The sequence below is a fragment of the Sphaeramia orbicularis genome, chromosome 4, assembly GCF_902148855.1.
Source record: "Sphaeramia orbicularis chromosome 4, fSphaOr1.1, whole genome shotgun sequence".
Classification (NCBI taxonomy): Eukaryota; Metazoa; Chordata; class Actinopteri; order Kurtiformes; family Apogonidae; genus Sphaeramia; species Sphaeramia orbicularis.
The window spans coordinates 32,211,725-32,226,527 of NC_043960.1; the positions used below are offsets into that span (position 1 = coordinate 32,211,725).

At 36.6% G+C, this 14,803-nt stretch overlaps 1 protein-coding gene across 4 annotated transcripts in view; it reads right to left on the reverse strand.

The window, feature by feature from the left end:
* The window catches only part of lpp (LIM domain containing preferred translocation partner in lipoma), a 208,316-nt gene that overhangs the window by 114,277 nt on the left and 79,236 nt on the right, over positions 1-14,803 (reverse strand). For all 4 annotated transcript variants that reach the window (XM_030132580.1, XM_030132583.1, XM_030132581.1 and 1 more), the window contains one exon: positions 11,702-11,901. In XM_030132580.1, coding sequence (XP_029988440.1) covers positions 11,702-11,897 — 196 coding nt within the window. In that variant the 5' untranslated portion in view covers positions 11,898-11,901. The remainder of the gene's footprint in view (positions 1-11,701; positions 11,902-14,803) is intronic.

Genomic DNA, 14,803 nt, shown 5'->3' on the forward strand with positions numbered 1-14,803 from the left:
TCACCAAGGCCACGTTGCCAGCCTCGGCCATTAGCATCAACGATAATGTACTTGTGTGAAGTAGTAGACAAATGCATACTTCCATATTCCAGACCTGAGTGCTACATGATAAGATAAATACGACTCATATCTGTTGATTAAAACAGCATCCTACAGTCAGCGGCTCATTATCCTATCTTATGGTACAGACTGGATGCAACCACTAAACTTTGTCCTATTTTCTGTCTCATATCATTTATACTGGATTACAGTGGAGAGCATCTATATTTCTTTATGTATTTTTTATTTGCATTGTATGTAAAGTGCTTCCATCCAAAAATTAGAGTAAAATATAAATCACTGAACATCTGACTACATGAGTTTCAAGCAGATCAGCACCAAACTGCTGGTTTGTAGCCACAGATACCATTCAAAGAACTTTTATACATCCTTAGCTGGCTCTGGATCAAAATGTGACTTTTTTCCAGGCTGTCAGTACCAATTCCAATGTAATAATTTGTAATGCTAATTCCACCCCACTTTTCTTACTGTATTTTCAAAGTTGTTAGCCTTAAAGATGACTTCATAACTACATATCTCATTGGTATGGCAGGTTTCAGATTTGTAGCTTTTCCTTTTTTAATTGTATTGTGTATCCACCTGGGATTTTAAGTCCTTCTTAGGCTGAAAAGTAGGACCCAACACAATAAACTGTGCAAAACAAGTGGATATAGCCACCATGACATGACTCTTTAAGAAGTTTCAGGTTTAGATTTGCCTCATCTTGTGTTTTTGGAGGCAAAGAAAACGGCAAAAAAAAAACAAACAAAAAAAACGGCGAACTTGCAATGTTGATGCTAATTTACTCAAAATGTTGACTGGCCATACTACAAACAGTGAAGTGTTATGCTAAAATAATAAGTAATTTCAGCTACTTGTTAATTGTATGTATGTATAGACAAACTACAAAGATTGATAGCCAGGGATACCTGGCAGACTATGTAATATGAAAATTAATACTAACTTTAGCTAGTGTAGTTAAATTGTGCTAACAGGTTGGGTACTGTAAGTATGTAATAGAAATTCATGCATTAAGTTTTGTAGTAAAATCATTGAATGGTCTTATTAGCATAACTTCTTTTCCACAATTACAATAGAGGTGTCTGTCAGGAAACAATATACTTTATTCAATAAATAGAACCTCTTAAAGTACTCTCCTGTACTCTTGTACAGTTGTAGTGATAGAATTAAAATCACGTTCATGTTTGTCCATTAAAGAGCAAAATACTGTCAGAAGCTAAACAGCTAAGCTTAGCAACCGAAAACCTCGGCCCAATTTTGTGTCTCACATTATGCTATTTTAGTGGATTATGTCAGAGGCTTGTAACTTCTTAAACATGCTGCAAACATGTTTATCTTTGCTGTAAAAGTAGGTATTTTAACATGTCTGTCTATGACAACTGACAGCCTCAAGTAGCTGCTTAAGAAACTGTAGTTTTGGCACTTCCACATTGGCTTCATTATTGTTGAGCCTTGGCTAACTTCCCACTCATAATGCAGAAAGACACAGCCAAACCAGTGGCGGTGCTAAAGTTTGCAGGTCTTTGTAGATGCAAAGAATCAGTCCAGTTGTGTTACCCATGCAATATGTCTGCCCTTGCCCTTAGTATTAAATCAAACAGCAACACATGTCTAAGCTCTTACACACTTTTTCCCCCTCGGTATTTGTGCAGTGGTTACGCAGTCATGCTGTAAAGCAGTGTGAACTAGGCGAAGTGAGAACAGCTTCTGTGCTGAGCATGAAGCCCGCTCCATTTGTGACAATGGGGAGTTGAAAGCTCCAAGTGAGCACTAATGAGAGAAGCAGCAGGAACACCTACTTAACACCACAACTTCCCCTCTCTTTATTGAGCAATTACTTTTAAGTAGCTGCTTTGTGAACAAGGAATCCTAATCACTGATTAAAGTAATTTTAGAGACCTTAAGAGGTATAATTGGTTATCGGGAACCAGAGTATAGTTAAGGGGTTGATAAATGAATGGAGATGGATCCAGCTGTGACACGTGGACTAATATTAAACTGTCATACAGTCACAGAATAAACACATCAAACAGAGTACAAGAAAAATGATTACTTGATACATAAATATATGAGTTACTTGCAAAGCAACAAGATACAGTACTAGTTGAGAGGTGTTTGTATATAAGGGGAAAAATAACATTTTTTCAGGTAGTGGATGAATAGTTTGCTCTGTGGTAAGGATTAGTATATTCTGTGGGGGAGGAAGATTGTAGGAAAGTTGGAGCATATGTTTACAGATTTACATATGTACAACATTATCAGTAATGTGTGTGTAAGCGCCGACCATCTGGCCTTTAAGGACTTAGGACAATGCTTGGCACAGAAGAGAACTGAATTTATACACAATGCCTCCAGCCTTTCAGTAAAGGAAACGGTTTACAACATAGTAGCAAGAGGAATGAAAACTACACAGATCTAAAATACAGCGAGGAGTTTTTGTGCGATCACAACAGCAAAACACTCACTGGTTGAACATAAATTATATGCCATGCGGTGAACTTGATTTATTGCTGAAAGCTTGAGCTGCTGGTGTCTGTTACAAGCTGCAATGAGCCAAAATAAGAGCAGGAGAATGAGACTATGGGTCAAGACGTGTCACATGATGCTCACAGCTCTACTGCAGAGAAGCAGCACGCTGGAAATCTGACGTTGAAAAAAACTACAGTAATGGGCCGCGGTAAATCAAAACTGTGCAATCACAACAGTTCATTTTGTCACCACAGATTCTGAGCAAACCTGTAATCTGAAAACAGTAGTACTTAGTCACATACAAAAACAGAGGAATAATCCTTTGCAGACAAAATGGACAAAGTGTTTTAAGTCGTGGATGTCAATCCTCATGTTTTATCTGCACCATGCACTGTGGCAGAGGTTGAGAGCACATTGTTTAGACATAATTACAGAGCAGTTTTATTCAGCAGCTGAGCCTTGCACTTAATTAGCATGATATGTATAGAAGAGTGATTTATGACTTCATTCGGTTTGGAGATGCAAGGGAGGGATTTGAGGTCTTTGGAGATATACTTGTTTTAAGTGTAAAGAAGACGACCAAAATTGGCTTCTGCTACTCTACAGAGAATTCCCACGAGATGAGGAGCTGAGTTCAGGAACAATGGATGGATTATGTTACTGTACAAAAGCAGGGAAACAAACGCGGCAGAAAAGGTGAACGGTTTAAAAGGCTGAGCTGCTCTTTTTAACATCTGAAACAATAAACGAGACTGAACAATTAGTGCCTTCAAGTGTGATGTTGGTAATGTTGGCTGATGAGTGAAACTGTGATTCATCAAAGATTGATAGGGGAGCGTCGCTGTCATCGCTTTAAACAAATGCAAGAGAGAGTAAATGAAGCTAGTCAAATGTCACAGCAGCAGACAGTCACTGCAGAGTAAACTCTGCCGGTTTCATAACACCAAACCAGTTTCTGCCACGCTGAGGATCGACAAAGGCGGTTATTCTTAGGTGTCGAAGGGCATATGAGGTAACGGGGCAGGACACTGATCAGCGTTCAACTTATATCACACGGTTTGATAAAAAAATACTTTTACTGTCCAACAACTGAGATGTTAGAGCTATAGCAGTGGATGAGGACACAGACGAACTGGAATAATGTGATTTATTATGAATAATTACCATGCAGACACACTGATATACAGTTAAAGTAGACTAAATTAATTCCAGTGTTGAAATTGTACAGAAATATAAAAATTAAACAGAGGTGGATTATCATTACAGTAGGCTATATATACACACATATATGTGTGTGTGTGTGTGTGTGTGTGTGTCTGTGGTTGAATGAATGGCAGATTTTCACTTTTTAAAATCTTATTCAGCATTAAAACTTGCCTTGATTATTTAGACAACATTTTGAAAGACAGGATGTTCAGAAAAATATGTTCACAATGCAATGACACTTCAAGAAGCGAGATGCCTCATCTTCTTGCAAATGTCAAATTAAAACACTTACAATGATGAACATACAAAAAGGTAGTGTTGTAAAACATCTGGTTAGAACAAACACTTTAAAAATAAATTAAAAAATCAAGTTTTAAAGACTACACACACATAAACACTGCAGATAAAATACAAGTTACTGAGATACAGTATGTGTTCTACTTAGATAAAAGTGGCCCCTGTGAGCGCTCAAAGCATACGCCTGTGGTTTCTATGGGGACACTAACACACTCATTGGTGGATTTCCTGTAAATTCTCCTGGTGACACCCATGAGGGACTCTGACATAACAACCGGTAGTCAGTTTGCCTCTGGCCAGTCAAGCAAGGAAGAATAAAAACAGCTTATGCACATGTTCAACACTTTGGAATTGCCATGAGCTGTTAGTAGTTATTATAACTTAGTGCAATAAGTTTTACCAACAAACAGCACTTCTCTTTAACTTTCACTATGATTATTCCACTACAGAAATTGATTAGCAATTCTAATGAGGAGGCCAGACACCATAAAACAAAAGGATTAGTTATATGGGAGATTTTAATCACTATCCAGATATTGTGAATGGAGTTAGAGTAGATAACTCACTCTGAAGTGAATCACTATCACTGACAGTATCTGCTCCTGTGGGTCAAACATTATGAATGCTTATATTAGCTCCAGATCTTAAAATGTATAAGAAAAAGAATATAGCCACCACAGTATATGAACAAAAAACCTTTATGAAGTCACAATTTAGCTATTTTGTTTGTTATAGAAACACATTTGAAAAAAGAGTGGAGCTGGAGATGTAAGCACTATGTGAAAGTCACCAAGCTACTGCTACAGCTAATATGAGAAACACAGAATTACCAAAGTGCTAACAATAAAATGTAATGTAACGTTGAAAGTAAAAAAAAAAATTACTGTTAATTCAGCTAAACACTAATACATGCCACTGTATTTGATAAGAGTTAAATTAGCATAGCTTAAATTAATGCAAATGAATGGAATGTTTAGCACTACACCGATTCCAAAATTCCTGTCCTATATTTAAAATGAGTTTGGCCAATAGCCGATGCCGATACTTTCCGACACCGATGTTACTTTTCTTTTCTCTATTTGTATATTTTAACTGGTATTTATCCCCACATAATAAAAAAAAAAGTTCATTATAAATATAAAAACAACATATAAAAAAATATAAAAACCTTTTTTGTCAGTCCATCACATTTTCTTTGAATGAACACAGATTGTGCACATTTCAACAAATACCTTTAATTCACCATGACATCTTATATGCTGATACATGTATTGGGTGATGTGAGCAAATGTCAGCCTATACTGATCTCCAATTGATATATCACTAGATCCATATAAATCCACTTTTTTTCCAAAAAACAATATTTGTATATATTTTGTATTATAATATTTTACAAATGGAACTGTATTTACAAAAAACCACCAGCACATTTACTAGAAAGTGAATAAGACCATTAAAACCATTAACTTAGTATTTCTATAAAGGCAGTTTTGAATGGTTGGCAGTTGTTGCCACTTGATCTACACCAGAAAAAAGGAAAAAATGATTTAATGAAAGACTATTTAAAGCCATGAGGCATCTGTACAAACAAAGAAAATATCTAGAGCTTAAAAGCTAATAAAGTCATGTGTATCAGGACACATTCTCTGTGACTTTTGATCAAACCAAAAACAGATATTAGAAAACACACATTCAACATGGAGTATGGCTGCAGATGCTGTACAATATAAAGACTTGGATGTCTTGGTTTCAAGGTTATTTTCAGGGCTTGTATTGTAAATCATGTGCTGTTGTTATTAGAGTTACAAGAAAACTGGACTAAACATGCTTCAGAAAGGTGTTTTTTATTGCAGAGCTGTTGCACTGGATTGCATTTCCTTGTATAATTATTCATCTTTTTCTGTCCACTTCTCTAACAGTATGCTGCAGAGCTGCTCCTAATCACATAACTGTTCATTTGCTCTACAAACTGCACATATTCAAAAAAATGTCTGTTCTGCCAACAGCCTGCTTAAAAAAAATTAGGAGTCCTGGCTGTTCTACATGGATTTATTCAATTTTATAAAGCAATCATGACCGGTCTTCCTACAGTACATGTACCATAAAAGATCAAGTTAAACCCTTAAAGTCTGATCTGCTGTAAGGAAGTTTACGTGAGAGGTCAGCGTCTGAGACATATATGTCTTTCACTTCCTCCTGCTGGGGTTTAATCAGGACAAGTTCTACCTAAAAGATGAGAGGACAGGCCTGTGTAACAGAGCGCCGCCCCGTCTGCACCGGCTCCTTTATCCACACAATAAACACCGCCTCAGACTGCTCATTCCTCCCCTCACGCTGGCCTCTAGTAGACAAAAGGACAGTGAGGCGCTGTGCCAAATTGACTTGTCCCTAATTTTTATGCTAATCCTCAATTTTACATCAGACAGCCCCATCACATTTGATATAAAAAGATATTAAATAAATAAATAAAGGGACCCAGATAATCTGTTCATAAAGATGTCTTATCCTTTGACAAGTGGAGATGTCTACAGATGGCTCTGCATATTTGCATGATCAAAATGCTGACAACAACCAGCCATCACTGTCATTATTAAATGTTAATGTTTAGAAAAACGCTGTCGCAGCCTATCAGTCATACAAATACCACATTTTATCAATCTAATATTACCACATGCTACTGATAATAAAATAAAATACAAATAAAAAACAAACAAACTTGAAAACAGTTACAATAAGCAGGGAATAGCACAGACACAGATGTCTATATAGTGTTCCCTGTATTTTCCCTAAATCAGCAATGAATGGGTGTTAAGTGCTATTAGCACTTGTGTAGTCACAGAAGTCATGACATGTAATAACAACATACTATAATGACACTTCAACTTCATTTAAATATTAATATCTATTTTAACAAAACCTCCCCACCCCCTCTATATTGTTTCATTAATCCTCTTAAAAGACGGACAATGATTAATTGCAAAAAATAAGGCAGTGGCTGCAGATTAAATATTTTGTTGTAAAATGACTTTTTAGAATTATAAAGGCTTTAATGATCCCACATAAAAATCAATGTGGACCAAATAAAAAAGATAAAACTGGGCTGGGTGATAATGGTGGGGGCCTAAATTTTTTTTGTCACTATTACATGCGTTTTAATCAATTTCATTTGACATGCCTCCAATTGCGCTGCATACCTATATTTCATGTGCTGGAACAGGATTCTTGTGCAACTTTTATTTCTACTAGTCTTTTTACAAACTATACTCAGGACGGTGTCTGCTCTTCATCAGAGATCGAAAACTTAAATATTCTCACATCACTGAGGTAACCTGACTACGTTTTTTTGGTATTATTTACTAAAGCCAGAGAACTGATGAATATCTTGAGTCTCTATGGTTCATTTATAATAATACAAAAAAAAATTAAAATAGAGCATCAGAAGCTGTAAAAAATTTTTGATTTTACAGGTCTTGATCATCACATAGATATATTTGTGTACTAAACAGAGCACGTGTATCAGGTCCAGATCTGCAAAAACAGCATTTTTGATTTAACATATTCTTCTTATTTACTGACATTGTTTAGCCATGACATTAGATATAATGATATATGTAACTCCTACGAGCCTGAAGATGTGTACATGTCTGCAATAAACCATATTGCCAGCACAGAGTTGTTGGGTTTTTTTTACCAGTGAGGCTCACATGTCTCCAAGGAAAAGGCGACAGACGACATTCCTACACAGAGAACCGCTGTCTCTGGTGTTTGAGTGACAGCAGAGAAAGCATTAATCTCCAACCTCGTGATTTAGGCATTTTTCACATTCTTCAAAAACAAAACCTCATTTGATATATACCCAACCCGATTCTGTAGCATTTTTAGAAGACAGTTTATTAAAGACATTTATCCACGGAGACCCCATTGGTCAACATGAGATATTTACAGGCATAACTGTATGAAAACAAACTTATCAAGGTGGCGTTTCCTTCAGGGTGCCCAGACATTCATGGGCGGTGATGGTTTGTTTCTTGGTGGGCAGAACTGAAAAAGCAGCAGTCGAAGAACAATTCTACCAAACGAACATCTGGAGTACCGGGCAGGTCCACGATTCAACCCACAAACCTCCATAGACAACACTGTTTGTCAGCCTTACAGAGCGTTCACTGCTCGCTGAATTTCATAACTGTCTCCTCTGTTTTGGGAATTTAGGACTCTCAGGGGGATTGGGGGTAGAGGTTTAGATCATGGTCTCATTACAACACATATACCAGATGTGTCATGTCCTACTTTTACAACGTGCTGCTCACTGAAGACTCCCTCAATAATAATTAACATAGTTTTGGAATATTTATAAAAGGCAGAATAATAAGGGCAAGTCAGAACTGTTGTAGATTTTTTTTTTTAATATGTGATCAATATGTTCCAGATATTCAAGCATAATTCTTCTATGTTTCACCTTGAGTAGGTGTTGGGTAATTTCTCGCTAATGACTCAAATTTTACTTCCTCAATTCTTTTATATTGTCATGTTCTAACAGCAGAGGAGAATGTCTCCTTCCATTAGCATAAACCAGTCTATAAATGGGATTTAAATAAAGCATACACATATTTTTAAAGACACACTCAACAACCATATGAACTTGGAACAAAGCATTTTACTTCTTTAACTTCACAACATTTTTACTTTGCTCGATGATGAATTTTCAACCACCGAGTATTGACTTCATAAATGTCTTCCTATAGGTGCAGTATGACTTGATGTGATATACATATAAAAGGAGGCTCTCTAAACAAATTTCAAAGGCTGTTGCTTGACTGTTTAGTCACATCGTTCTTACATAATAATAGAAATAGAGGCCTGTGTTCTGCAGAGCATAGCCACTGTAAATGTTAATAATGCATGTCACCCTTATTGCAATGGAACAAAGACTAATCAAATAGACACCCACTGAATGCAAATTAAAATCTAAAAACACCACTACTATATGTGTCAACTGCAAAGTAACTGAGAGGTACCACCTTGCACAAAAAGGCAAACATCAATTCCCAAGAGACCAAAAAAAGCAGACAACACAAGGCTTCCTGAACTCACACATGACTGCAAACCACAGCCCAGTATGTTTATTAGGTGTTTAGCATGCACCGAGGCCTTTGTCACGACTCATATTTAGCAATTTAATCATTTTAACTACTCAAGAGGCCATTCTAAGGCTTAAAGGGTCTGTCTGTATATACACTGACTTTTATGTTTCATTATAAATCAATATTTACTCATATTTTATCAAAAGTGCTCTATTACTACTCTGGCTTTCATTATTACTAATAAAAATATAGCCTAAACTACTAAAATAAGATCCAAGATGCAGTAAAACCTAAGAGCAAAGGAGTGCCATGTACTTTAAGCAATAACATTAATAATTCCATAATAATCAAATACTCTAAGGATCGTTAAGTATTTTGTCAACAGACTCTTGTTCTTGTTTTCAGGGCTTTATGAATATCGCACCGTCGAGATACAGTTTATTCCAGAGCTATTCTTTCACCAAGAAATGTAGCACATGTTAACCATAATTATAAAAAACTAATTAAATGACCCTCTTTAGCTTTTAAGAGTGAACAAGTGACCTTATAACCTGATATTATATTCGAAGAGATGGCTAGTGCGGTTGCACACATGCCGTATAAGTTATGACACTGAATGTGAAGCCATTGTTTTCAGATGAGTCGTCTGTGTGAGCATGTACTTTATCAATGAATACGTCTGTAAGAAACTTGAAGAGCATATTGAATAAGTGAATATCTGTAAGTCAGTCATTTTTAATGTACTTAGCTAATGAATGAACAAAATGGTGCTTCAAAATACACTGCAAAAATCCACAGTAAAAACTAAGCTGAAATTACAAACAGCACTTCCTGTAATTATTTCAAACTAAAAGCCTTGTGGCATTTCAAGACAGAATTTATTGTGGTTTATGTTATGAAGAATAGAAGTTTTACTTTGAGACATTCTTTTGAAAAATGTGAAAGATACTGGAAAAAATGGAAACAGTTCCTGACTCATAGTTTACAGTAAATGCTGGTTGCATTGATTTTCTACAGCAATTCTAATTATTACCCCACCCCCAAAGGGGAGGCAAGAGGTATTGTTTTTGGTTTGTTTCTTTGTTTGTTAACACTCTGGCAGCAAATATATTGCTTTAATTCATACCAAATTGGGTTTCTAGATTGTCAGTGACCCAGAAGAGACCTGATTACATTTTGGGAAAAGTAGGTCAAAGTTTCAATTTTTTATGAAATTTGGTAATCCCCCCCCCCCATTTGCTTATAATGGGTGAAATTTCACATGTCTGTAGCAGCAAAACTATTGGTTGAATTCATACAAAATCAGGTTTATAGATTGCCTGTGACCCAGAATAGATGTGGTTACATTTTGGGAAAAGTAGGCCAAAGTTCAATTTTTTTATGAATTTTTAAAATCTCTTCTCTTCTCCCATTTACATATAATGGGTGAAATTTCACATGTCTATAAAAACATCAATTTTGTTTCAATTTACTTCAAACTTGGCACATATATAGAGGCAATTGACATGCTGACATCAGCACATGCATAGACATGATGACATTAGCTGGATTGATGCCAAAATAAGCTACAACACATGTGAGGGGTGGGGTTTGTTGTGCCTGGCACCACTTGTTTTCTATATAATTTGGATCTGGTGAACTGTCTCACTTTTGACAAGAGGGTCTGTTCATCTTTTTTTTCATGTTTAGTCAATCAGTTTTGCTGTATTATTATGTTTCTCTATGTTGTTAAAATGCAAAAAATGTCTGATCAAAAGAGAGATGTTCGTTTTTTCTTTTTGTTTCTTTTATTTCAATGTCCTGTGTGAAGCACCTTGAATTGCCTTGTTGCTGAAATGTGCTATACAAATAAACTTGCCTTGCCTTGCCTTGCCTTTTATTGTGAAATGTGTTGTGGACTGCAGTCAAAAACTCAAAATTGTGTTTATAATATCATCTTGGTATCACACTTAAACTCAGGGGGTCTTGATTTCCAGCAGCTATGCTCACATTTTTCTGTAACATTAACAGAATCTGACATTTATTGCTATGATGTATTATCTGAAAACTGATACCGTAGGAAGATAATACAGTTTGGGATCCGTTACTCAACTGCATCTGCTGACACTTACCTTTTGAATACTGTACAAGTCACAGTTCTATACCTTTTCTTCTATTTTCACACACAACAATGGTGCTAATTAAGACTCAAATTGATTCTGGGAAAATTTCACTGAAAATTCATACTTTGAAGAACATTGTATGGTAGATGTGTGAAAATGTTTTCCTATCAAAGATACATCAAAGTGACAACAGAGTCAGATCAAATTGTGACGCCACAATAAATATTTATGAATTTTCTTGAATTTACATATTAACGTGGGTTATATAGACATCAGTATTATAAAGACGCTGACTCATGAGGCTGAAGAATACTCACACCTCTACTATAAATGAGCAGCATAACACACAAACAGCTTTACTGATATCTACTTCATTATATTTTAATGCCTCTACTTCAAGAATGCAGAAAATGGCATCCTCGAACCCATTACTTGACGTTTCCTTCTTGGTTACATTTGTAGAATTTTCTTTGACTGGTCTGTTACCTGCAGCTTCAGAGTGGGCGGTTTCAGACATTTGTTTGTATGGGTTGAACTTGGGTTTGGGTGCAACCACGGGGGCAAACTTCTTGGGTGCCTGCTGCTGGGAGATGGAGATGCTGGCACTTCCCAAAGATGGCATCGTCTCCACTCGAGCAGACACCTGTCCTGTCTGGTCGGTACCATTCCCTGGGTTCCACATGGTTCTGATGAAGAAAAGAAAAAAATGAATAAAGTAAAGCCCTGAATTCCATAATGTAATTTAATTTTCTCGCCATGTGATTTTACTGGATTAGTGAGAATAAACCTGGGACTCTTTTCTGAGTTAACTAGAAAACGCAAACTTAGCACACCTGTTTATTGCAAATAGCGAGCTAATGATGGTGTAGCTAAAGCAGAGGCGGAACAAACACAAAATCCATTTCTGGGCTGGTTGCGTTTGTTAACGTTAACACAACTATTAACGAATGATTGAATGCCTCCACTCCTGATGTTTCTGATGAAATTCGCCATAACTGAGGACAACCTTACTAAAGCCAACTCTTTCCTTTGGTTCCAAAAGTATTCGTTTCGTTTTCATTTTATTGATGTATGACAAAACACATGACGGTTTTATGAGATTTGAAGCATTCATAATGTTGATTTAGATTGGCTTCACCCCACTGAACCCCCACTGGACCTACGACCCCACGATTCTCCTGCACCCACCCCCTGGATCCGCCACTAAGAAATGATCAAAACTGTGTTAAAAATCTTTTGTGTTTTTGAATATACATAATATGTTAAAGGAAATACACTACCAGTCCTTAGTTTGGACACACCTGGTTTTTCTTTATTTTCATGACTATTTACATTGTAGATTCTCACTAAAGGCATCAAAACTATGAAAGAAAATATATGGAATTATGTAGTTAAAAAAAGTGTAACATAACTCAAAACATGTTTCATATTTTAGATTCTTCAAAATAACTACCCTTTGCTTTTATTACTGCTTTGCACATTCTTGGCATTCTCTTGAGGAGTTTCATGAGGTAGTCACCTAAAAAGTTTTCCAACAGTCTTGAAGGAGTTCCCAGTGATGCTGAGCACTTGTTGGCCATCTGCGGTCCATCTCATGTCATTGAAATGAGAAGGTGTGTCCAAACTTTTGACTGGTAGTGTACATTACACACTTTTCTCTCCCCCAAATTAATGAATCTGTCAGCATTATGGTTAGAATGAAGAATTATCATATTCACACATACTGTAGCAGCGGGCTGAATGTCTAAGGATGACCTGAGTTACTCTGCACTGGTGACTTTATCAACAGAACTCTAATCGGTTACTGTTGGTCGTAACCACGCCGAACAACAGCACAAAAAGAATGTACAGAGAAAACTTAACCCTGCTCTGTTTTCTCATCCACTCACTCACCACACTCATACTTCATCACACACACACACACTCACCACACTCACACACACACACACACACACGCACACACCGGTGTTCAATGGCTCCGCCCCCATACCACTCTCATTCATTTACCCATCTCTCAAAGCCACACACTCTGTCCTCTGTTGTACTATGTCCTGAGGTGATCTATATCCATAAATCGATAAGGAGAATAAAATTCAGTGAACAGATCAATCTTCACACGATAAATTTGTTTTTGTCGGTACAAAATGTCCAAGGGAAAAATCTGATATCATCAAAGATATTATCAGGCTTCTGTTAAAAATCTTCTTTTTCAAATATAAATAATATATCAAAGGAAATACTTTACAGAAATAGAGAGAAATGAAGCTACAATATATCCACAGGTCCTAGTTAAAATCATCCCTGTAACGTAGCACTTAAGGAGCGCAGACTTTTAACCAACTAGTCCTGAAACGCATTTTGCGTTACATGGAGGCATTTTGCGTTGTGTCGTTGTTAACAATTTCATGAGCGAGCGCAGAAATGAGCCCCTGCTGTGTAAAACAATCCCATTTAATTTCTGTAGTAATGGAGGGGACCTCACACTGGCTCCACATGCAGAACAAGTCAGTAAATATATGTGCAACTAAGATTCAGGTCTACTTTTCTTTCATTCACTTGCTGGTAATATCATTTTCTAAAACAAAGAAATGGCATTAATATACATTGTGATCTGGCATGTAATAATTGTGTCAGATTCAGTAGAGCAATCTATTGAGCAGCGGACGTCAGACTTTTTTTATTCACTTTCCTTTCTTGCAACTCTTTCACAAGAACAATCATTTTGAAAGAAATATGATACGTGAGACAAAGAATGGTTTTATAACAGAAATGTATTGAAAGTTGGATGTTGTAACACTGATGTAACCATCGATGGTTTTCAGTGTTGGTGCAGCTGTCAAAAATGAAATCAGAATCAGAACGCTGATGTGAGAACTGATGTCGAGACATAACTTGATTAATTGATTTATTTGTTGGGGTTGTTTGCAGATGAAGTCTTGGCATGAGTTTAAAACATCCAAACTGATGCATTAGGTACATCTCTTTCTGACAGCTGAACAAAATTATGATGGATCTGCTATATTTTATTTGGACGTCCTTAATACAGTTACAGTGAAAGAACTTGAACAGAGTAAAAGAACTTGCGCGGCTGAGGACACAAACATCCAGTATTTCACCATCGCATTCTGAAATCACTTGAAATATTTGAACTATATATACGCCGCGCTTTTTCCCCCATCCTTTCTTTTTTGTTTGTGTTTGTTGTGCTGCGTTCTGATGTTTTGCTGTTTATTATCCTCAGTCTGACTGATACAGGGTTTACATTCTTTCTCTGGAGCACAGCAGAAAAAGCCCACGCACAATTACCTTTTAATATCTGCTCAAATCCCTGCTCCTCCTGCCGTCTGAATGGTTTCTTACCTTTGATATTTTCCTGTTCTTAATGCTACGATTCAGACATATGCTGGAGCCTCACACCCACCTGTCCTTTCAATGCAAACGCTTTTATTTCTTGAAGCTCAAATGGCTTACAAAATAAAAAAGCAAGGTATTGAAAGGAGAGAAGAGAAGAAATGATGTTAGCATGTAGACTCGATACACAACATGTTGAATGGGAACATATCTGGTGCAATGTGTGGTTACGTTCTC